The sequence below is a fragment of the Mauremys reevesii genome, linkage group 10 (assembly GCF_016161935.1).
Source record: "Mauremys reevesii isolate NIE-2019 linkage group 10, ASM1616193v1, whole genome shotgun sequence".
Taxonomy (NCBI): Eukaryota; Metazoa; Chordata; order Testudines; family Geoemydidae; genus Mauremys; species Mauremys reevesii.
Window position 1 is genome coordinate 38,785,220 of NC_052632.1, and position 25,171 is coordinate 38,810,390.

At 45.9% G+C, this 25,171-nt stretch overlaps 1 protein-coding gene across 6 annotated transcripts in view; it reads right to left on the minus strand.

The window, feature by feature from the left end:
* Nucleotides 1–6,245: 6,245 nt before the first annotated feature.
* The window catches only part of ARID3B (AT-rich interaction domain 3B), a 46,259-nt gene continuing 27,333 nt past the window's right edge, over nt 6,246–25,171 (minus strand). For 4 of the 6 annotated variants that reach the window (XM_039493435.1, XM_039493434.1, XM_039493436.1 and 1 more), the window contains 5 exons: nt 17,385–17,568; nt 14,346–14,605; nt 13,077–13,334; nt 10,162–10,275; nt 6,246–8,831 (listed from right to left, as the gene is read on the minus strand). In XM_039493435.1, the coding sequence (XP_039349369.1) occupies nt 8,677–8,831; nt 10,162–10,275; nt 13,077–13,334; nt 14,346–14,605; nt 17,385–17,568 (971 nt within the window). In that variant the 3' untranslated portion in view covers nt 6,246–8,676. The remainder of the gene's footprint in view (nt 8,832–10,161; nt 10,276–13,076; nt 13,335–14,345; nt 14,606–17,384; nt 17,569–25,171) is intronic. The other 2 variants (XR_005585897.1, XR_005585896.1) reach the window with 2 other exon arrangements.

Here is a 25,171-nt window from a genome sequence, read left to right on the forward strand (position 1 = left end):
CAGGTGTGTGCACTGTCTTTTTGGAGGCAGAGAACTTCATAATTTCTGAGAGTGTCCAGCAAAAGGAACTGGATACTGCAGGGAAATATCTCTGGTGAACTCAGGACCTGGGGTTCACAGATTGTTACCTGCAAGGCAAGGTTCAGACTGGCAGAGTCTTGACAAGCTGGCAGGTCAGAGAACTGACACGCATCTTAGCAGCAGCAAAGCTCTCGCTCTTGGCTAAGGCAGAGGGGTACCACAGTGGCTCACAGTTCTGGGTGTCCTAAGTAGGATGTTACACCACCCTTCTCCTTATTTCCCATATTCAGTAACACTTGTCCAACCAGGAAGCACAGCAGTGCCCATATTTCAACAGCAGGTCGCTGACATTGCATCCATCTAGTGGTAACACATGAGAACTGAAAGCAATTGGAACTTCTGCTAGGCCCAGATGCTCAGAGTCCAGAGGGAGATCCAGGAAAGAGCTACCCACCTATTCCCACTAAGTGCTGCAATGTGGTTCACATGGCAGGAAGTGTCTTGGAATATGCTTGCTCCAAGATGGATTCTGTATCTAAAGTTCCCAAGGAGGGGGAGGGAGCCTGGAGAGTGGTCTAAGAGGATTGTAGCTAGGAGTACTGAGATGAAACTGAGCAAGGGGGAATTTGAGCTGGATGGTGGGAAAATATCTCCCAACTCTAATATCTATTTGCCTGTAGAATAGTGTCCCGAAGGGAAATGGAAACCTAGTGCTAGACGTTTAAAAGTGAACTAGAAAAAGCACTCCAGATAGGGCTTACTCCTGCAGCGTTCTGAATGCCCTCAACTCCTATTGGCGTAAATGCAAGGAGCTCATTGCTTTGCAGGACTGGGCTTCTTGTGAAAGGAACTACACTCAGCCAGAGGGCAGTGGGTAGGGGAGATCAGATGGCACCCAAGAGGTATTTTCCTTCTCTGGTTTCTATTGTGGAAGTTATATATTTGTGCCAAGTGCCAGAATGAGCCAACTTCCAGAGCAAGGTCATCACTGGTGACAGGCAAACTCTGATGTGAAGGAATCAGAACCAGTTTCCATCCAACTGCCAAACTGGTTCAACAACTGGAAGAACAACTCTGCGGTCTCCTGGGTAACCAGAAAATAGCTGAAGTATTAAAAGTTCTTATAACCACTGAATAGTACAGTTGAAGGGATTTGGAAAGTAGTTCCTGCCACCTACAGCTAGTTCCCACTACGTGTGTCACAAATCAACACTTTTCTGGCTCACTGCCCCCCAGGAGATTCCAGGGCCAATCTAAGAATACCTTGCAGATCATCCAAGGATCCCCAAGCACTTGACAAATCTAAGCCTCTCAACCCTGCCATAGAAGTAGAGGAGGATACCCAGAAATTGCAGAATTCTGCAGCACACTAAAGCCCAGTTCTGAAACAGGCAACATTCTGTGGCCCAGCAACATGCCACTTAAGTCATCTCATAAAATTCCACTCAGAAGTGAATATGAGCGAAACACATATAAAAGCTACCTCAATACATTAAAAACTAACAAAACAAATTTTTGTTCATTAATTTATTGGGATAATTTTGTGTTAATTTTCAATTTACTGGAGTAGTTTAAAAATATTGCTCAATTCATTTTCAAGTGCCCTACTATCATGACACTGGCTAGTCTGCATCCGCTTTCAATCCACATACTCCACTGTCAACAGCAGAGACCATCATTCCTGATAAGCATGCGAGTCTGAGACATGAGGACCATCACAAAGAGGATCTCCCAAAGGATTGGATAGAAACATGTATGTATGACAAGCTCCAACCCTGAACTGGAACGAGATAGAAGGACGAGTCACAAAACCTAGAGACTATCACACAATGAAAAAGAACTTGGCAGATCAGTTCTGGGATCAGCCTTGACACTTACAGATCCGTATGTGCAGTTGTTATTGCTTGTAGTTTACTTCCATTTTAGTCTTTGGGGGTACTTCCCCCACAGTAACAGGTGCAGAGGGATAATATGATTTTCGTCAGTGTACATCTAGGACCTGGAATCCACCCAGGATTAAATTCCTACCACTTTATGTTAAAAAAAATACCAAATTTGTTTTAACTCTCTAATATTCTCTAAAACCAGATAGAAAAAGGGCTAAGAACCCTGATACACAGCTTTTGCATACTCTGCTGTAGGTATTTAGGGGTGGGTGGGTGGTTGTGTGCATGTGTCCATCTTTCTCTCTCTGAGAAGAGGCCATCTCACACTGGGATGGAGTGTGTCTACTGGTTAGGGCTGGGAATCGAGTGGCAGGACTCAAGTTCTATTCCTGGCTTTACCACTATGTATATGTGTGGCTTATGGCATGTCACCTTGTTTGTGCATATTTGTTTAGCCATCTGTAAAATGCAGATAATACTCATTTGGCTCAAGGCTCAAGCTTAATGTCTGCCAAGTGCTTGGAGATCCTCTGACGAAAGGCGTTATAGAAGTACAAACTGTTACTGGTATCTGGCCCCTTACCATGCACTGATCTATAATGGGAGGCTGTTAGCTGCAAGGTTATGGCCATGGTGGCCCATAAAACTACTGCACCTTCCATTTGTGTTTAAAAAGTCAGCTCGAGTGCAGAAACCTGGAGTGATTCCCAGCCCAGTCAATGGAACAAAACACATTTGCAGGGGCATCATATGAAGAGGTAGAAGTTTATTGGAATATAAACATTCAGATAACATGTAAGATAGAAAAACCCAACAACAACATATACAGACACTTGTTGGAAGCAGACGTCTGAGGTATTTATTCACTGCCTAGGCTATCACATTTTTTTTTTAAATAGGTAACAAAACTAGTAGCAAGGCTGCTGCTATTCAGTTTAAATGTCTTCTGGTCTGAATCCATTTGGAGATCATACACAGCAACCAAAGGACTGTGTGACACATTCATATTTGTTCCAGGAGCCAATTGCTAACAGCTCCGCCTGTGTAGTTTGAGGCTTATTTCTGAGCTGGACTCCGTCCTTTCAATCTTCATGCACTACCAGAACACGCTGGTATAGAATGTAAGAGGACAGGAGGTGGCTCTCTATGCGGACCTGGTTGGAAACCAGACAGCACATCTGCACCCACTTCATTCTGAAAACGGAGCGCTTGGCTGCTGCTGGCCCACTGTGCCTTTGCCTCCAGCCCTTTTGGCCGCTTGTTGCGAGACCCTAGTTGCTCTGGAGTTTCAAGATGATTAGACACACTGCAAAACGGAACATGTCACACCAGGAACAGTCCTTCCTGCAATATCAAAACCCCTGAGTGCCATACAATCTTCAACATTCTTAATTAAATGGATTGGAGCTGAGGAGACACGCTCCCACTCCCAGCCCTCCACCCTGTATCTGGTGCTGGTTTCTATACCCCTATCCCTAAAACCTGGCAGCTCAGCAGGAATATCTGGATCTAAGCAAAATGTGCATCAAGCCAAGTGCTAGTATCAAGCTCAGGCTAGGGAAAGGGTTAGTATTCACAGTCTGAATGGCTGATCCTTGTAGCCAGCTAATGAAAGAGAATAGTTTATTGTTGCAGCTTATTTTACTGAGGTATCTGTTACACATCCCAACTTTATTCTTTCCCTGAATTTGATAAAAACCAATCTGTTAGTCCCTGCCTATTTCCAGACTAGCTGTGTAAAGCTTATAAACATTAATACTCTAGTAGTGTCAAAGCAGTTTATCAGTTCAGTGATTCGAGTGGCTTTCTGTGCAAGAAAACACAACGGTAGCACATGATACGCAAGCAAAACACCCAATATTAACCTTTGCTCCCCAGGACAAGAGAAGAAAGCATACGGAAAAGCAGATATCCTCTAGCCCTATCCTTGGGAAATAATCCCCAGCCCCACCCCCAAAAAAGAAACAGGACAATTATAAAGGTTCCCCCAACTCTGGAAAAAATCTCAGAGTTTGAGACAATGAAATGCCCTGGAGGTCTGCAAGATTCACAAATGCGTTGGGGCCAAAGTCTGGTCCCCACAAATGCACGGGTGCATACAGCTTCCACTGAAGGCAATAGGAGAGAGGATGCCCCAAGGCAGAATGCCTCAGGACAGGTGAATTATAAATAATTTGATTGCCGGTTAAAAAGAAGTCACAGTGTCTGCTAATGAGACCAACTAAGCCATACAATATAAACTAATACACACAGGCAGGGGAGCGTCCCACAACGGGGGGTCAAAACTGTGGGCCTCCTGAGGCCGAAAATGCCACCACTCTTACTGGAGCATCAAGCTGAGGAAAAAGCTTGTCCATTGCAGGGTTTTATTGCTGATGAACTCAACCAGTAAGTGATTCTTGTTCACCATCAAGTCTGACTGAGTGTAAGGGATGGGAGTACTTAGCTTTAAATTGAAATTAACCAAACCACATTAATTAAATTTGTACATGCAAATCAGATCCGGCCCTTGGGCTTCTAAAAGTCTCCAGCCTGGCCTTTACTGTTCAGAGTCTGATCACCTGTTCTATGGTAGATGCTCTTTCCATGAGTGGTAATGGATTATATCACGAAGAAGCAGAGCATTCTGGGACCAAAGGGATTTGCCGGTGCCCACAAAGGCACTGCTGCTGCTGCTTCTGGGGGACAGGGCTCCCTTTCTGTAATACGTAGGGTGACCAGACAGCAAGTGTGAAAAATGGGGACAGAGGGTGGGGGGTAATAGAAGCCTATATAAGAAAAATCCCCAAATATCGGGACTGTCCCTATAAAATCGGGACATCTGGTCACCCTAGTAATATGTTACACAGTAGATATGAAGATGGAGCATCACAGTTTTCTTGTAAAAGCAACAAAGAATCCTGTGGCACCTTATAGACTAACAGACGTTTTGCAGCATGAGCTTTCGTGGGTGAATACCCACTTCTTCGGATGCATCCGAAGAAGTGGGTATTCACCCACGAAAGCTCATGCTGCAAAACGTCTGTTAGTCTATAAGGTGCCACAGGATTCTTTGTTGCTTTTACAGATCCAGACTAACACAGCTACCCCTCTGATACTTGACAGTTTTCTTGGAATATTTCACCAGGAGAGAAATTACCATTTCACCAGCCAGTTAGGACCCCCTCCCTCTAGGAGCAGCCCGCAGTAATTGTTACACTGAGGTTATTTATTTGTTAGCCACCTATCACTGGGAAAATACTCTTTTAAACAATTTGTGATAAAGTTACCTCCAGTTTTTTTATAATAGGCCTGATCCAAAGTCTACTGAAGTCAGTGGAAAAACTCCCTATTAGCTTGAGTGGGCTTTGGCTCAGGCCCCGTGTGCATCCCCCACTCTGAGGTTAAATGCTGTTGACGTCAGAAGGTGCTTTGTTCACCGTTCAGAGCTTGCTCCAGCAGCCTGACCCCAGACTGGCTCCCAAAGTGGTACCTTAACAATTTCAGTACAGAGAACCTTGGATCAGTTTATAAGCTCTTACTTAAACGCACTTTAGGACTAAGGGGAGGTGTCCGAGACACTTATGGGCTGGAGAGAGGGGAAAATGTGCAATGGCTTAATGTCCAGCTGTGCAGGCAAGCTGACTTGAGGTAGTCCATCAAACCTCTTAAGCACAGTTTGGTCTTGCCTCGAGGTGTTGGGTGTTCTAACAACGTCACTAAGTTGTTCAGTTGCCCCTGGGCTGGATTCTCATCTCAAACTAGTTTTACACTGGCTTCAATTGAGTTAACTCTTAATTTACACCTGCATAAGTAGGAGAATCAGGTCCCTTGCCTTCAGAGGGCTGTAATACCAATCTGGTAAAATGGTTCCGTCCTATCTACACAGGCAAGAGCCAATTGAGTGATAACATGGCTGGGTGACTGTTAGGCCATCCCCCAACACTGATTGCTTGCCTGTGTGGAGCAGAGAAGCCCCTGGATTCTGTAGACACTGGGAGCAGAACTGGGTTAGCTATGACCATGTGATGCGTGGCTGTTGCTATCAGGGACTGTTGCCTTAGAACTATGATTGAAAACCGTCCAATAGATTGCTGAGGGGGATCAGTCTGCAGCAGGACTCTCTGAAAAGGCACTGTTCAAAGAAACAGTGCTAGAACCCTGCGAGCAATAACATTTCACACACATGGTGGGAGCTAGCACGTCTCTGCTCCAAGTACAGACAGATCTGAAAGGGCACAGCACACTGACCATTTCAGTGGTAACATGACAGCCCACAGACCAGGCTATAACAAACTAATTTCTAGCCAGCTGATCATCTTGCCTGTGAAGAGAGTTACAATGTGGTTTAGACTTGTGTTACCAAATTGTATTTCAACCCCCTAAATATGGGGATGGTTGCAGAGATTGGTAACATAGGCTTCTACAACATAAGTGAAAGCAGAACCTAGAACACCTTCCAGTATTTAGGTCCTATCTGCTCCATGAAAAACTACCACAATGCACCATTTGGGTACAATACAGTAGCACACAACGTGGTTTGGTCTCATTGCATAAACAGGACTCAGGTGTATTTTTATCTATGTGACCGAATCCTACCAGTAAAATCCAAAGCTGCAGCACAATTCAGGTGTCTGGTCCTGCCCACACTAGAAGAGTGAACTGTACTTTAACATGTCAGGAACTGCCGTGCTGTAAGAGGTCTAGCAAAATCTGTAGTGTAGACAGGATTGTTATCTTCAAAGCTGTTCTAATGAAACTTGCTAAAGATAAGCCCAGTAGTAGATCACAGAGTTCTGTAACAAACATTGGGACCACTTGTCCCCCTCTGGGGACACCCCACTATTCACACTGAGGGGAAATCCTGAAACTCAAGCCAGCCTGAGAAATAAATCTGCCCTCTTACTCCTTCTCTACCTGCATCTGTCCTCCTCTATCGCCCTGTCCGCATGCCCAGCTCCTGGGTCAATGCTGCTGGAACTGTCTCCAGGCTATCCTAAGGACAGGGAAGCCACATGCTCCTTCACTCAGCTTTGTTGTCTTTGGTGCTACAATAAAAAATAAAAATTAAAAACAAAGTCAGCAAAACACATATAAAAACAAGCTTTAAGATATGCCAATACTTCCTGAAGAGGTAACACAATAACAAGTCCATATCTGAGGTATTTCATCTGCTCAAAAGAACCTGACTCAGGCCTCACGATGGAAGAGACATCACCAGGGCGGGAGTGGGAGGGCTCAGATCCACAGGCTGAGAGAACATCGCCCGGGCAGTCCTATGTGCTGCGGGAGGGGAGAGGACAGCACGGGTGCCTGTGTGAGGGGAGTGCAGCAGCAAAGAGCTGGGTCTATGGAAGTGAGCCAAGGAACTAACTTGGCTGACAAAGGAGGAATGATGGCCTAAAGCAGCGCTAGCTCCACCCATTGGGAATTTACTGGGAATGGGGGGAGATTTTCTTCCCTCTCTCCACAACCAGAGGCCCGTGTCGTCATTCAACTGGGTTGCACCCATGTGGAGCTGTCCCAGGTCCGGCTCTTCTGTCTCTTTTGCCCAGGTGAGCCTCATGAACGATGGCTGTGATTCGGCCAATGCGCCAAGATACCTGGTAAGAGCCCGACTGAGAAAAGCGTGTATTACATGAACAGACACACACAGCTCAGCAGATTGTCAGAGTCACCTCATATCTCCTTTGGGTGACAGTGGCCCGTAGCCGACATGTCTGTGTGGGGACAGGATGGAGAGGCTAATGAAACATACAGGAGAGGAAGCACTGCAGGAAATCACCATTTGGTGCAAACCCAGTTCTATCGAGGGCCAAGGGGCTAGAACTAGGAGCAAAGGGATGACATCAAGCAAAAGAAAAGTCAGGATGACTATCAGGATAAAGGCTTCAGTGGTGAGTTTATTTAGCCTGTCCAATGCTCCCCCAAGGGAAGCAGTGCAAGGGCCACTGCTTGGGGCATTTAAAACTAGGCTGGGCAAAGGCCTGGAAAAAACAGTAGGGTCCAGGCTTGCACTGGCCATGGGAGACGACTAGCTGGACTAAAAGACCTTCTCCATCTCCGTGTATCAGATACAGAGGTGGGAGAGTCCTCTGTGTGCTGCCAGGACCCTAGAGAGGTAGTTGCCAAAGGAGGAAGAAGTCATGCAAGTCTCCTGTGAATCCAGCATCAGTGACCATTTGCCTTTCAGCCTAGTCTAACACAAAGGAGACAGCATCAGGAGGCTGAACACAGTGGAGACAGAATGGGTGACCAGATGAGACTTGCTCGCTATCAATCTGCACGACTGCTCTGCAAGTGACCGCAAGAGGGAACAAATATAAGGGGAAAGGAGACCAAAGTCCCTCTGGGGGTAGGATTGTCAATAAACTGTGTTATGATAGGGAAGTTCACACATCTGTTGATTAGAGAACAGGAACCCTTCCTCCACCCCAATTACTACCTCCTTGCTCCTTCCACCTGCCATGATGATGTCTCAGTCATCTGCAAACCCAGAGCCCCTAGAGATAATCCCTGATTGAAAAATGCCCCATGTCCCCTTCCCTTCGCCCCAACCCCCCAGCAGGAACACAGTCAAACCTGAAAAAATAATAAAAAAGGCTGGACAAACAGGCAATGCAAATGCGCCAGCACAGAAGGTTTCATCATCCGGCCATTGACCAACCGCAAAGCAGGTTCCTTGAGATGAGGTAATCTGTGCGACTCCTTCCTGGCTCGCTCTCTGCCTTGAACGGAGAGGGCAGAGCTGCCTGAAGCCAATGAGAGAGAGAGCCCGCTCCCCCATCCGTCAGAGAGACCAGCTGGTTGAGGGCTCTGCGCTGGGGGTGCCCCTGGACGAGGTCGGACTAGGGGAGCAGTGGGAGCTGCTGCTGCTACTGCAGGTGCTTTGGGTGCTGGATCCTGCAATTAGATGGACGACGGGCTTCTGGGCAAACAGTACTCCTGCAGGACAGAGACGGGTTTGGAACTGGGTTACTGGGACACCAGAACAACATAGTGCTTAAGGTGAAGCAACTGGCTAGCCCAGACCTATGTACACGGCAGGAGAGGAGAAAAGTCTACAAACCCCAGAGATTTTAGAACAGCACTCAGGGAATTCTACCAGTGAGAGTTAGCCCAACCCAATCAAGCAGGTTCAGGAAGCTGCAGCAACAGTGCAACCGGAAGAAATACAGCAGGCTGATAGTGTGACGCTTCGCTTGAAAATCCCCAACAGCTTCGGTGCCGTTTTCAATGCACTTTCACTCCACTACAACTGAGTTCCACTGAGCTACTCCACTGGCAACGCAGCACTCTGCACCCACCTAGGGAAGTGTTAAATGTGGCCTTCAGAGGGGATCACCACCCAACCGAGCAGGAGTGAGGGATGTAAAGAGAAACCGACACTCCTCAGAAAGGGGTGAAGAGAAGCTAGTCTTGTCAAAGCTGCTCCTCAGCATGAGAGGAGAGAGATTCCAAAAGTTCCCCTTCCCCCAGGGCTGGTGGTATCTCCTATAGCAGCAAGGGATGAAAAGTGGCCCTGGTACCACACTCAGGGTGAAGGTAGGGAGGGTTGTCTTGCCAGATAGTTCTTTCTCCCATTACAGTGAAATGCTGCTTGTACAGAGGTTCTGCAATCAAAACTACTTCACTATAAGGGTGTGTCTACACTGCAATCGGGAGATGCGGTTGCAGCACATGTAGACAGACCTGAACTAGCTTTGATCTAGCTAGCTCAAACAACAATGTAGTGAAAGCGTGGCTGCCTGGGCTAACCCCGCTCACCCAGAACCCTGAGTATGCACTTGAGCAGCCATGGCCTCGGCTGCCATGGCTTCACTGCTATTGTTACTCAAGTGTGCTTTGACCTCGCTAGACCCAACCTAGCTCAGGTATGTCTACAGGTGCTGAAATCACATCTCCTGACTGAAGTGCAGACATGCCCTCAGACAGAGTCCCACTGTACACAGAGATCACATCCGAAAACTGGACAAAGTGATTAGAATATCTCTTTAGACAGCACACACAAAGATGGAATTGCCAAGCATTTAGAAGGCTCTTGAATATATATTAAAAAAAACCCCAATGACATAAGAAGGGGCCATCTTGACAGAGTGGTGCAGAGGACGACTGTGGAAAAGCAGCTCCTGTGTCAACTCAAGGGTCTCTCAAAGTAACAAAAGTTTTGTTTTTTATGTTTGGTAAATTTATAACCGTTAAGAGTATCCTGCATTCAAACAAGAGCTGCTTTCCCCTGCTGCACCACCGCTCTGGGCAGCTGTTGCTTTCTCACCAGCATAGATTGTGCCGTTAATCTCCACAGACATGTTAATACTCCCAATGCCGCTGGGTGACAAATGCAATGCTGCTGCTGCTGCTGCCGCCGCCGTGGCATCTGGTTTATCTTCTGTGGGGGAAAGGACAGTTGAGAGTTAGGTTGCGCTGGATCTCCACTGCACTACCCATGGACAATCTAGTACTTAGAGGGTCCTTCTTTCACCTCCCCTTTGCAGTGAAAATGGAACCAAGCCCTCCCTTCCCCCCAGTCCCACTACTCCGACTCATGAACTGGTGGCCTGCTTTGGGTGGCGGGGGGAGGACTCTGAAGTTTGGAAATACATTGCTCCTGCTTGCAGGCCGTGAAGTACACTGGACAGTGTACAATCAGCTTCTATTAAATGATGGGACTTAGGATTTAAATAAAATCAGAATGCAGGCAAGTAAGATTCCCCTGTACAGCTCTGTCAGTACACCCCCTCATGCCCAAAGTAGCGAGTCAGAGGGTGCTGAATGGAGAAAAAGTCTTTTGTAAATGTGCAGAACTGTTTGACATTTGACAATACTGAACTTGTTTCGCTTGTGACCACTGCCAGATTCAAATCCTGGCCCTTCAGAGGTAACTGGTTAGAAACCCACTGAATATTTGATACATGGATAGCATGTAGCTTTATTCCACTTCATTCTGAAACCTCCACAGCTCTCTTGGCTCTAGCCTGAGCCTGCACATCTACACTGCAGTTGTATAGCCCCGCAGCTCAAGCCTGAGACAGCTTGCACAGGCCAACTGTGGGTGTGTGCCAATGTTTTATTGCAGTGTAGACGTACCCTTAGTTAGCAAAGGCTAGGCTGCAGTACTGCTGCCTGCCAGCGGAGGGAGCAAAATCTTCTGAAATACCAGACTCAGGAGAGGAATAAGAAACAGGTCACCTTTAGGAACATGTGAAATGGGAACTAGATACACTACAATTTTGTGATATCTGTGGAAAAAGACATGGGATTGTTCCCCCATCACCCTGATTTGTGGGACATTCGCTGGCCCTAAAATCCGGCTCAGAGTTTGTGAAGCAGCAGCATCACATTGCAATGACCTCTCACAATGAGGTGCTGGCTTTGGTGCAGTGTGCAAATGCCAAGTAAGGACAAAAGAGGTTTTCCTGTGGCTGAAATGTACAAGGGTGACAGCTCAGACTGAAATCTTCTATATAAATCTTACACATTTTTCCAATTCCCATCTGATGTTGCATTCCTTCTGGGATATCATGGCTGCTGTCCCAGCGAGGAATGCTATTGGCATAACTAGCATTTAACCCAAGAGTGGTTATTAAACAATCCCTAGCTCTTCTATAATGTTTTTCATTAGTAGATTTCAAATCATTTTACAAAGGAGGCCAGTATCATTATTTCCATTTTACAGATGGGGAAACTTGAGGCAAAGAAAGGGAAAGTGAATTTGTCCAAGGTCATCCAGTGGCAGAGCCAGGAAAAGAACTCGTGTCCCTTGAGTCCTGTCCAGTGGTCTATCTACTAGGCCACATTGCCTCCATCAGTGTGTTTTTAGGTTTAGAGGCTACAACTGCAACTTAATGCCAGAAGCAGTGAGAGGAGAGATAAGGGAAGGACATCAGCAAAGTGGAGGGGATTTAAGACATGCCACAAAGTTTGCCTTTCCTCTCACACACTATTCTTTTTTAAGGAAGTATGTGTGTGAAATTTAAGTAGGTCCAAAGTCTTAGGGAAGCAAAATCTTGGTCCAACTGAAGTTAGTGACAACGTTTCCATCAGCTTCAGTAGGACCAAGATCTGACCCTATGCCACGTGTATTTTTCTCAACCAGAGCTTCACACTGCAGCACTGCTCCTGTTGAGTAAAGTGCATTGGCCTCCAGAACAACTCTTTCCCTTCCCCCACTCAATGTCAAACCTTTGTGGCCTAGTGTCTGCCTCTGAAGGTGCAATTAGATGGGGTTTGAGCTCTTTAATTTAAATGGATCAAAACGTTTGAAGAAGAGAAAACAGCTGTTGGACTGAAATCTTCTGAGACACTGCTGGCTACACTCCCCATCTAACGGCAGCCCCCAGGGCAGATAGGTGGAAGTGCTGTGCTGTTTAATCAGCTTTGGAAGTCACAATAAAATTACATTGATTCTGACAAGTGACCTTTAAGGATGGAATCTCCACTTACCCAGTATTTTCAGTGGCAGTTTCCCCTGGCCATGAGTGCTGCTTACACTCAAACCTCTAACTCAGCCTTCAGGGGCCTGGAGGCTATGATTTGGGGCAGTCACCTCCCACCAGAATGCCAGGGGCTTTTCCCTAGAGGCTGGGAGCAGGGCAGTGGCACAGTAATCTATACTAAGGAGAAGCAGGGCCCTTTCTTCTTGGAAGCAATTACTGGCAATAACATCACTAGTCCCAACCTTATCTGAGATGTCACGTGACCCTTTAAAAAAAGACAGACTCAATGCTGGATAATAAGTAGGGCCCCCAAGCAAACAAATGCAGATCTCCATCCAGCTTACTCCCCACCTATGACCTGGGTTTCCTGCGCACTGTATAGCCATGACATCCTAGATGCCTTCTACAATCTGTATATGAAAAGCTGTTGCCTCTAGTGACAGGGAAGCTAGGAGGTGATGCCATACCTTAGTCTCCAAGCCAGGAGCAGCAAAGGGAAGTTAGGGAATTCATGCCCTGCTGCAGCACATTGGCACTAGGATCAGAATAGACCAGGGCAAGACACTCTGGCTGATGGGCTGGGTGGGCGCACCCAAAAGAGTGGGATAAGTTGCAGAAGTGCAAGGGTGCCACTGCCTAAAGTTCTGCACTGGGGTGAAGCCCATATACCCAGGGTTTAAAGAAAGACTTCCCCTCTTTGGGGTGCTCACTCCAACATACAAAACCCCCTCATTTAGCATGGGAGCCTCCTCACCCCTGCCATTGATTTTGATCTTCATGGGGATCTGCCGCGCCATGCTGAACAGGTTGCGCTGAAGTGCCTGCTGGACAAGCCGCTGCTCCTCCTCCGTCATCCGCGAGAGTTTCTTCTCCGGTGGCTCTCCAGCCTCCAGCCTCTCCCTCAGCTGTTCCAGAGTGGCTGTTCTTGCTGCTACAGTTGCCTGCTGGTTAGCCAAGGATACTGGCATGGCAATGCGATTTGGCATGGACACAGTCAGGGGGATGCCATCGCCTAGAAAAGCAGCCAGTCAGTCAGTCAAGCTCTGCACAGAGCTTCCTAGTGTAAGCAGTCAGCTTTTAAAACCCAGTGTGGAAGGGGGACAATGCTGCTCTGAGGAACCAAACACTACTAGTCCATTTCATGGCAGCCTGTGGCCTGTTCCCACTGTACAAGGCCATTTCTACCAACATCAGCTCGCACTTCCAGGGCACTGAAATCCCCCCACATTCCCAAATGGAACTGCTGCTCCTCAAACAGAATCGCCTTCCTTGCTCTTTTTGCTGGAGCAATCTCAACTCCACTTTGGTGTAGTCTGTCTGGCCTAGATCCTCAAAGGTATTTAGGCTCCTAATAGCCACTGAAACCAATGAACATCAGGAGCCTGGATCCTTTGAGGAGCTGGGCCTCTGAAATGCCTTCAGAGACTGGCACTAAAGTGAGCAGATGAGACACCCCCTCCCCTTTCTTTTTTCCTCTGAAATTTACCAGGATATTGCCGATGTGCCCCCAAGGTGGGGTGGCTGCTTATTTTCACAACCTCTTATAGCATCACTCCCACTTCCTAACAGGACTTAGCACTTCCATCACAGTTTTCAACTTCACACAACTAACAAAGATTAGCTAATTAATCCCCATCACACTGCTGGGAATTACCCATCATTTTACAGATGGAGAACTAGGGATGCAGACAGGAAGTCAGAGCTGCAGCTGGGCCTAGAGCCCCAGTAACTCCTGGTTGATCCCAGTCCTGTCCTCATTCCTCTATCCTTCCCTCTCTCATCCTGCTCTGCTGTCCTGGGTGATTAGTCAGTATCAATGACAATGTTGTCACTACTGACCCAGCGCATACGTAAACTGGTTAACCTGGAGCTTGACGGCTCTATATCTTTGAGCCATCCAAGTCCTCTCAGTGTCCCCAAACTTTCTTTGACCCAAGTTTGGCCAGACACTGAAACTGATTTTCACCCACTGCCTACTCCCCCAACAGACATTCTCTGTCCTGCACAGAGATAAACAGCAGACCTTTCCTGAGAGCTGCCACTGGAGAGAGACGGGAGTTGCTGGTTCCACTGCCTGGGGCCAGGCCAATGATCGGGAAGCGAATCTTTGGAGGAGACAGGAGGGAAGGAGGCCCCGTGGCAGTGGGTGAATAACTGAACAAGGAGGAGCTGTAGCTGGGCCGTCGGCCTTCCCGCCTGTTGCCGTCGATCGCAGCCTGCAGCTCGGCAGGAGAGCTTAGGGACTTCTTCTCACATTCGTAGGCATATAAGTACTTCATATACCTGGGAGAAACACATGGAGAGGGGAGATCAAAGCAAGTGTACTCAGCAGCATCTGAAAAAAGTAGATTATGGGAATTCTCATGGTACTAAGCATTGCTCAGGTGTGCTTGCAGGACTGGGCCCTTTGAAGACCTAACTCTGCTAACCAATATTCATTTTTGCTTTGTGGTCTTTTGCTTAGTGTGCAGCCAGCTGTGTAGTTCGGGTGTCAGGAGTTGTTTTCGTACAGATGACTTCCATGGACTCATAGTCTAGCCTTTGCAGAGGACAGCACCATACTACATGATGCTACATGTGTAACTCTAAGGAAGTAGAAAGAAAGCGTGTGACATAACATTGTCTTTAAGAAATTATGCATGGTCATACAATTAAAGACCATAATTTGAATGCTTATGCACAAGGGGAAGAGTTAAGGGATCAACTCTAACTTTCAAATTGCTTGACAGGTACAACCATAATGTTCTCTTGGGTTTGCCCCCCTCTCTTGGAATTTCTTAGGTGGATTTTGGGGGTTTATTTTAAATAAATTATGTAGAAAAGAAAAATAAAACAGAGCAGGCACCTCACTCTCTGAGACAGCAAAGCTCTTCTGATTGTAAGAAAATTGACATAAGCAATGTGAATTCCCTTATCTGAACTTATGTGGCTAGATCACTGGTGCACCCTTGTCCCACGCAACTGAGGAGGGAGATGCTTTCCTGAATGTCTTAGGGAGGTTCACAGGAGAAATTCTCCTTTCTCTGAGCCCAAAGAACTGCCAAGCTCCCAAGGTGCATCAGAGTAGGGCTCCCACCTAGGGCCCTGATCTAGTGCACATTAGGGGTCCGTAGTCCTTTTGCACCTTCAAGGTTCAGAAGGACAGGGGCCAAAGCTCCCATGCAGCCCTTGCCGGAAACTAGTTTATTATGGTATCACCCTGGGACTCTAGTCACAGACCTAGTTATAGATTTAAGGGATGACTTGATTACAGTCTCCAAATACCTACACTGGGAACAAATATTTACCAGCAGGCTCTTCAGTCTAGCAGAACACAATCTAATGGCTGGGAGATGAAGCTGCACAAATTCAGGAAATAAGATGTACTTTTTTAGCAGTGAGAGTCATTAACCATTGGAACAACTTACCAAAGGCTGTGGTGGATTCTCCATCACTGACAATTTTAAAATCATGACCTAAAAGCTCAGCTCTAGGAATTATTTGGGGCAGTTCTCCGGTCTGTGTTATACAGGGGGTCAGACCAGATGATCACAGTGATCCCTTCTGGCCCTGGAATCTATGAATCAGGACCTGCTGTGCAAAACACTGGACAAATGCACCTCCAGTATATTTTTCACTATGCTCCTAAATTAGCTGCACGGGGTCCAGCTGCACCATCTTTCTCTGTGTGCTTTATGAACATGGTGAAAAATCCCATATTAACTGTACTAGGCATGCGCTTTTTAAACCTGGGCACAACTAAATTTGACTGAACACTCACAAATACTTATCCTCACTGAGAGCTGTTTTCATGCCACATTTCAACTTTCTATCCCCAGCTGTTTTGACTGTTTGAAAAAACATAATAAAACTCCCAAACTCTCCTTGTATTCAAGAGGCCGAACACTTTTTGTCCAAGCTTTAAAAAAAAAAAAAAAAGAATCACTTTGGGAAGAGGCCACGCCTTGAAAACTGTAGTGAAAAGGCACATTCCAAGAACTCCCAAGCTATGGAGAAGCAGTTTAGAATGAAAAGAGGTTCATAATCTCCTGCTCCAGTGATAAGACCACCACACAGCTCTTATACAGCAGTTTTCATGAGTAGATCTCAAAGCACTCTCCAAAGAAGGTCAGTATCATTATTTTCAATTTACAGATGGGGAATTTTTTTTTACCCTTCTATAGAGCCTTTTCCAAGGCTCTCAAAGCAGTTTAGGAACATTGGTGAAATATGTGAGTATCTCCATTTTACAGAATGAGAAACTGAGGGATGGACGGGTCACTCCAAGGTCACATAATGAGTTAGGGACAGAGCTGGGAATCCCTGGAGTCCTGATTCCCAGTGCTCTGCTCTAGTCACTGGACCACACTGCCTCGGAACCTGAACAAAAATGTTAGGAGGCACCTCTGCCTTCATTTTGCCAGTTCTATTCCTCTCTCCCTAGGTTTATTGCTAACGTATCTAATCTATATTAAGTGTTTATGGGGCAGGGAGCAATTATCACAGTATCTAGGTGCTAAAACACACGTTGAAAACTCAGAAGACTATTTGATTATTATTATTAATCATGTTTATTACAGTAGTATCTTAGGCCAACCATGAATGGGCCCTCATTGTGCTAGGCACTGCACAAACACAAAGCAGTAGATGCTCCGTGCCCCACAGCTTACAATCTACACAGACCAGACACAGGGTTGGGAAAGGGGTAACCATGTGATTGCAAAAAATGGCATGATAGTTCCACGATTACTAGTTTTGGAGGGGTGGGGGCTGGATTTAGCTTAGCTGAAGAGAAAGACAAGTGAAGAGAGAGGGATCACTGAAGAGAAAGGGGGTGAGAGGGCAGAGCAGGAGGAAAGAAGGTAAGAGGGGTGGGTGTGGAGCGAAACTGAGGTGAAGAGACTGTGGGGAACAAGGAGGAGGAAGGTTGAAACAAACAGCCGATCAGGTCCATTCTTGCCATAGCAGGGGGCAGTTTGCTTATTTCTTTCCCCTCATTCCCCCTCTTCCTTTCTCCTCTCGACTCTGCCCCCTTCCCACTTCCTCCTGTTTTGTGCTCCCAGGAGAAGGGCTCTATACTTACTGGGTCCGAAGTGTAAACGCTGCACTGGTGATGGAGGTGGGCAGGTTAAGGCCTTTGGTGATCTCCCGCCATATTTTCTTGTTTATGATTTCCACCAGCCCTCCCTTCTCAGTCACCAGTTTGTAGAGCATATAGAGATCCAGGATCTGCTTCGCCATGATGGGGATCCGATTGATGGGAGTTCCTGCAATATCACAACAGAACAGCAAATGGAGAAAGAAAATGAGGACAAGAAAAGAGTCAGGCAGGTTGGAGCTATTGATCTTCCTGCTAATGAGAAATGAAGGCAATCTTGTTTGTAACCTGACCAGAGCGTGCTCTGTAGGCAAGAAAATGAGAGCGTCTTAGCTACACACCAAGTCCTGTTCATGGAAAATCCTTTCCTGCAGGCAAAAGCAATTACCAGACAAATAAAAATATGCGGCTAGGCAGCAACTTGTGGAATAGGCAAACTCAGGGGAGGGGAAGAAGTAGGGGGCTTTTAAATTCAGGACAGGAGATGTGAAAGATAGCAGAGGAGCAGCACTATGTGAGCTTCCCAGTGCACTACTAGACACAATTTGTTTCATTCATGCTCATGAGGGAACTGAAGAACCCATGAAACAGCTCCTGGCAAAGAACAAGACCTGCTTATGCATCAGGATTCTCTGAGTGGTTGTCAAAATGTTCTTTTCTTCTTTTATATTTTCTGTACTTAATATGAGAGAGCAGAGATGGAAGGGAATGATGATATTTTGGCTAAGATATACTCTCCCCTTGTCCACACACCCCTTTTGCAATTGCTTCTGCTCATGCTCTTAGTACAACAATTTTGGTCTTACTCCTGTTTCCCCTCCCTTGAGTGATTCTAACCCCCTTCTCCCATTTTAAGCTCTTCTCTCTTATTCCTTATTTGGTGCTGACATTCTCCCTGGCAGAGGGAAGCCAGATTATACAGCTGCCTCCAGAGTCCATCAGAACTGTTCCTGCATAAACCAGAGAGGGTCAGTGGATGATCCCTCCCTCCAAGGGGTAGGATACTCTTGCCACACTGCTTCTAGCCTCCCCCTCCCCCCCCCAGTACAAGCATGGGGAAACTGAATTCTGATACTCTGTGTTACTATGTCACTGCTGCCCCCTCTCCTTTTTGAGGGGGAGAGGGGTGGTTAGGGAGTGAGAGGGGTTTGGACGCTTACTCCAGCGCTCTGTCTCCTTCACCTCCAAACACAATTTGGCTCTTTTATGCATTATGAGCACATTTGCAAATGTTAAGTCCCCCCACACCTTGTGTTTAAAGAGACATTGTTGCCCAGTTGATTTAGTCTCAACATCTACGCTTCCTAAAATTAAGTTTAACAGAAATTGAAGATCAACTGAAATCTGATTTTTTTTTTAAATTCCATTTAAGTGGGTTTTCTGGGTGACATTGCAGACCTTCCCTTGCTGCATTTGCAACCCAAATACAGTAGCAAGAAACTAGTGCATGAGAGCCAGAAAGTGAAACTAACTAATCCATTTTCATTGTCCAAACTGAGTAAACAATCAGCATACAGAGTGAAATGTACATTAGATTTCAGACCCTGGCTACGTCTTTCCTGCAGTCTGACACTGAGTTGGGAAATCAGGAGTTACTCTTACTTTAGTCTTATATGATCAAGCACGACCACACTGCAGATGATCAGCATCCTAGCTCCACATGCCTCCTGTAAAGCCACACACCTGCACAAGTACAGTGTATCCAGTCGTGAGAGGCACATAGATATTGGAGTGTATATCCCATAGAGCACAGTCCCACAACTCACTGCACCACTCTAGGCTTCCTTTTGCAGGGTGCTGTGGGACAAACATCTGTTCAGTTTTAGTAAACTCACGGGTTAACACAGGTATGAAAATCTGATTTTTAACCTGCCAGTGCCCCTTTCCCAGAACTTAAAAGTAAGAAGCTGGGATTTCAAAGTTGAAACTAATGAAATCTAGCCAACAAGAAAGAAATTTGCCATGCCTACATTTATTTCATTACATAGGAAATGCCATGCTGGGTCAAAGCAATGGCCCATCTAATTTCACTGTCCTGTCTAGGACAGAGGTCAGTATCAAAATCTTTACAGGAAGGCATAAGTAACCCAGTAATGGACAATTGTGAAATAATTAGCCCACAAAGAGATTTCTTCCAACACCCAACAGTGGCATATGGTATATACCATAGAGCAAAAGACTTTATAGCCCTTATAAATGGTTTTTATTCTGCTTTGCATAACAGAGTCCATCTAAACTCCACTCACATTCTCAGTGCCCTAAGCGTGTAATCCTTTTTTAGAATCCTGTTATGCTTTTTCCCCTCAATACCTGCTGGCACTGAGTTTCACCAGTTAATTATATGCTATATAATACATCCTTTTGTTAGTTTTAAACTTGCTACCTTTCAGTTGTACCGACTTGTCTCCTTGTTCTTGTATTATGGGAAAAGGTAAATTGGAACCCTGGACTGACCATTCACTACTCTGTATACATCGATCATATTCCCATTTATTTGTCTTCTCTCCTCTGTGGCAAGAGTTACTCTTGCCACAGGGGAGGAACCTGTAAAACAGTAATGTTATCTATCAGTGGTATCTCATCTGTCGCTTTCATTTTGCATCCTATAGTTCCCTCCAGGACCAAGACTAGAATCATTCCCAAAAAATGGAAATGTGTTTGGTCCCCATTCACCCTAACTAGCCAGCCAGAGTTTAAAGCAAGTGCTGGTCTACACTTGAAAGTTGTGACAGTATAAATGCATTGGTTAGGGTGTGATTTTTTTTTTTTAACTAGTATAGTTCCACCAGTACAACTCCTAGGGTAGATGCAATTATGCCAGCATAAATATGCCCCATACCAAGATAACTTATTCTCCTTCCCATACGGCAAGCACCTTTATACTACTAGAGCTGTGTCCACACAGAGGGGTTATACCACTTTAACTATAACAGGATGAGTAAAGTGGTACAATTTTCTAGTGTAGACAAGACCTAAGTCAGCTTGAACTGTGTTAAGATTTGTAAAGAAGTTCACTTAGGACGGTTAAAGGTTCCATGTAGACACAGACAGCATTTCCGTACAGAAAACTCTGTAGGAGCAGTCTGGCAACAGCATGTGCTCCACCTTCTCACCACAGTCCTTGTTTAATAGAGCTGGTGGCTTATGTCGATGAATTATTCGCTTATTTTCCTTGGAGGACTTGCAGACACTGAACTGGGAACTTTCCACTTCTCTGCAGGGCAGGGTGTGTAAATAAAAATCTTATTTATCCCTCTTTCATCCCACCCCACAAATAGGAAGAGAGTTTCTTTTTAACTCCTTTACTGCGGGATACATATTTCTGACCAGGTGGCCACTTTCAATGGAATGCCAGAGCATTCCAACAAAGTAGATAATTACAAAAGTTGCATTGATGATACTACAGTCCATATCAGAGCCCAGTTCTTTGGTCAGCAATGACAGGGGAGGGCAGAACTGGAGCACTCCTCCCTCTTCTCTCCTCCTCCCCCGAGGCCATCTTGTGCAGCTCAAAACCACCCACTCTTCCCCAATCCAATTTAGAGAATGGTATTTGCTCGCTCATAAGGGACTTTCATCCAGCTATGTTTGGACACTGGCCAGATGGGACAGCTGGAACATGAAAGAAAGGGCCATTAATAAGGTTCTTCAGGAAAACAAGGGGCTGGCAAGGGGAAATATTGAGATATTACAGATTTTTTTTTAAAAACTGAGCTTTACCCAAAACCATAATTTTTCACCCTCTCTAGCTCCTCTCAACCCATGATCTCAAAATACTTTACATACATTAATGAATTAACTCACCTACCTCACAGAGGGACTCTGAAAATATTATCCCCATTTTACAGATGGGGAAACTGAGGCACAGTCAAAATGCTGATGGAGGAACAGAACTCAAATCTGACTTCCCATACCCAGCTGTAACCACCAGGAAATACTCCCTTCCTCTGGATAACTTTTAAAAACAGGACCCTTATAGAAAAATCTAGGAGTCCTGTGGCACGTTAAAGACATGCCTGTATCTGTAATTTTCACTCCATGCATCTGAAGAAGTGGGGTTTTTACCCATGAAAGCTTATGCCCAAATAAATCTGTTAGTCTTTAAGGTGCCACCAGACTCCTCTTTTTTTGTGTGTGGATATAGACTAACACGGCTACCCCTCTGATACTTAGGACCCTTATAGGAAAATCCTACAGAACTTCATAAGAAACTATTAAAAAAAAAAAAAAAAGACTCCAAAAACCCACAGAATGAGATTTTTAATGGATTTTCTTTAACCATCCTGCAGAGTTTTACAAGAGAGAGACACTTTCTGTTACGTTCTGTAGGAAAGCTAAAACCACAGCATAGAGGGAAGTGGTCATTTTCTATGAAATGCTACAGGACTTTCCATAAAAGGAGAACGTTGAGTAACATTCTCTTAACTTGCATGAGCTAGGGAATGCAACAGGGGGTTGTGTTTTGGGTTCCCGTAAACTCTGGGTGCTCTCCATTGGTTTAGTCAGCCAGAGCTCAGCACATTTCACAGGAGCTGATTGCAAAACGCAGACAGTAAGTGAGGAAAGGCTGCTCTTTGAGCCCCCCTCCCCCAGTCCTTTCAGAGGAAGGGAAAGGTGATAAAGTCTTTATTGGAAACCTCCAGCTCTGAACAGGAAAGGCTGAAAAACGAGCAGCATCACGGGACAGGAGGAGGCTGAAGCAGAGCGGATCCTTTCACAGTTGGCTGCAAGCCTTGTCAGGGCCCATGATGGATTACTGTCATCTGGCAGCATCAGGATTAATGATCCGGAGGTCAGAGGGGAGAATTCCAGAGGGAAAGGTCACTGACCTGGGGCACAGCATAAGACTTGTTGCTGTTTGATGGCAAACTCATTTTACTGTACTTTCCAGCCTGTCTCCCTCTATTCTACTAGCTCACGGAAACGCCTTCTGCAGCCGCTACACTGGCAGTGGGGCCTTCTTTAAATCAGGGGGGGGGCACGGGGCTCCTCTCCACACAGTTGTTGCAGGAATGACTACCTTTTCCTCCCTTGAAGTGAACTCACTACGCAACCCCAGGCCACCTCACCTCTGATACCGAGTAATCAGAATCAGACTGGGGCCTAGGCACTATCATAAACAACAGGGTGAGGCATTTGCATCCCATGGAAAAGGGTTGCTGCCGAACTGACATGATGGGATTCTGAGGACCACAAATGTCTACATACTGCAGTCGTGGCCACAGGCCCCAATGAAAATGGGGGCTCTGCTGTGCTAAATGTTGAATAGGCAACCAGGCAGATTGTCTCTGTCCTCTAATATGACAAAGGATCAAGGGCAGGAAAATGGGAGTCAAGATTTTTCAATGGCATAATATTATTTTGTATATATTATATTTTAAAGGCAAGGTTAGATTGGTTTTCCCTGACTACCGCACAACCTAGCCATTACTTGTAGGGATCACTGCAGAGGTGGGCCTTGAAAAATGATTTACAGGAGAAGATGGCTCTTCTGGATTAATCCAGCAAGGGCGCTCCCAGAGCAAGCTCGTAGAAAGCATGACAACGTGGGTGGGAAAAGTAAGCGAGCTGGGGGCTGAGTCTGGCATCTCTGGAGATGGATGGACAAATAGGGAGGGGCAAAGTTGTCCTCACTTTCAAAATCCTCCACAAGACACCTGAACTTGAGGAGATGAAAAAAGGAGAAGCCCCCGAACAGCCCCTAGGCAGGTGGATTTTGCAAGGGGGAGGAAAGTTGTAACTACAATCAGGGTTTCTTGAGAAAATCATGACTGTAGTTATGTCTGAGCCACCCTCGCTGCCCTTTCTTTCCAACCATACCATTCCCTTCTCCGAAAGCCTTCTCTTACCTTCAAGAGAATGTAACTGAATAAATACACAGAAGCTAAAGGTTTTATTCTGAGGGTTTTGAATGTCTCCCTTGTTTAAGGAACAAAGAGTCCTGTGGCACCTTATAGACTAACAGATATATTGGAGCATAAGCTTTCGTGGGTAAATACCCACTTTGTGAGACGGATGTAATGGAAATTTCCAGAGGCAGGTATAATTATGCAGGCCAGAATCAGTCTGGAGATAACGAGGTTAGTTCAATCAGGGAGGATGAGGCCCTCTTCTAGCAGTTGAGGTGTGAACACCAAGGGAAGAGAAACTGCTTTTGTAGTTGGCTAGCCATTCACAGTCTTTGTTTAATCCCTTGTTTAAGAAGCATATGGGGTTGAGTTACTGGCTTGCTCTTTCCTAATTTTGGAGCGGGGGGGGGGGGAGGGGGGAGGAAGAAGAGAACCTTGGAAGTATTCTTTTAACAGGTATTTTTACAACTGGTGGCCAGGAGTCTACAAGGTCCAATGGAAAGAGCACTGGTGAGGGAGTCAGGAGACTTGGGTTCTTTGCTCTCCTGCCTTCTTCCTGTAGGACTTTGGCCAATCACTTTACTGATTTGTGCCTTAATCTTCCCATCTGTATACTGGGGATAATGTAATTTATCCACGTGTTTCAAGATCTACATTTTGGAGCAAAATATTCCCTCTCCCCCCCCCCAGCCCCGCCCCTATTACACATGCCTCAAGATGGCTGGTCTTTGTGGTATTTTAACCTGGGACTCGACCAGAGCAGTGACCCATCCTTCTTCTTCACTTTACCCTGTGCCAACACTTCTCTGAGAGATCGTTTCTCAGCCAGGTTTGGGAGTCCTAACCTGTTTTGATTTAAGAGAGGTCATTACTCTTCCTTTGTCGCAGCAATTCCCCAGGCAATTTCTTCACATCCTTCCTAGTGATGTACTCTTTAAATCTTTCCCTCATATCTCTTTAAAGTCTCCCTTTCTAGAGAGAGAGAGAGAGAGAGAGAGAGAGAGAGACTAGATAAGGATGCCACCATGCAATATTATCTTGCAGAACGTCTTTCGTACAAACTGTAACAAAATGCTTCATAGAGTTAGAAAGAGAAATGAATAGGTAAAGAGAAGACAGTTTTCAACAACTTGCATACAGATAGAAGATGAGGGAAGAGATGCTATTCTAGACTTCTGAATCTGCAGGGGAGCAGACACTTACACCAACAGTGCATGAAGGGGTAGGACAGAAGCACCAGATGATCAGAGGGAATGGAGAAGGAAGACAGTGAGGCCTGTGAAACAGGCCGGAGCAAGCCTGTTGAGATATTAAAAAATAAGGAAAACAGGAACTGAATCTCGAAATGAAATGAAAACTAAATTAGTTGGGGAGGGAGGGGGAACGTGGTTGTACTTTCTACATATGCACTATCCCTCTGTTACTCCTCTTCTCTCTAAATGGAGTCCATTGATTAAATTAGTCAGCAATATGCAACTAACATCAGAAGTCCCCATTCCAGGCTCCTGCTCTGCTTAGAATCATCACCAAGCACAAAATCCAGGGTTTTAAGCGGGGCTAGTTGTGTTGAACCAGAGACCCTGCAAGCAGCAGTCAAACTGTTCCCACTTCCTCCACATGAAAGGTTCCGTTGTCACCTCTGTTGTGTAAGCTGCCCTAGGTCTCACTCGATGTTAAAATGAGAAAAGCAGCTATGGGGAAATGAGAATAAAGGACCCCTCTCTGCCAGCGCCATCACTGATCTAATCTCTCCCCAGATTTGCTGCATTTCCACAGCGGGCATTCTCACCTCCCAATGGGAATGTCACCACCTGATCTGCAAGCCTGCAGATCATCAGAAACTCCTATCAAAGCAGGAGCTGGGACTGAGGGTAATTAATCATGTTCTATTTGACAGGAGGCCCAGTTCTTATCTGGACCCCT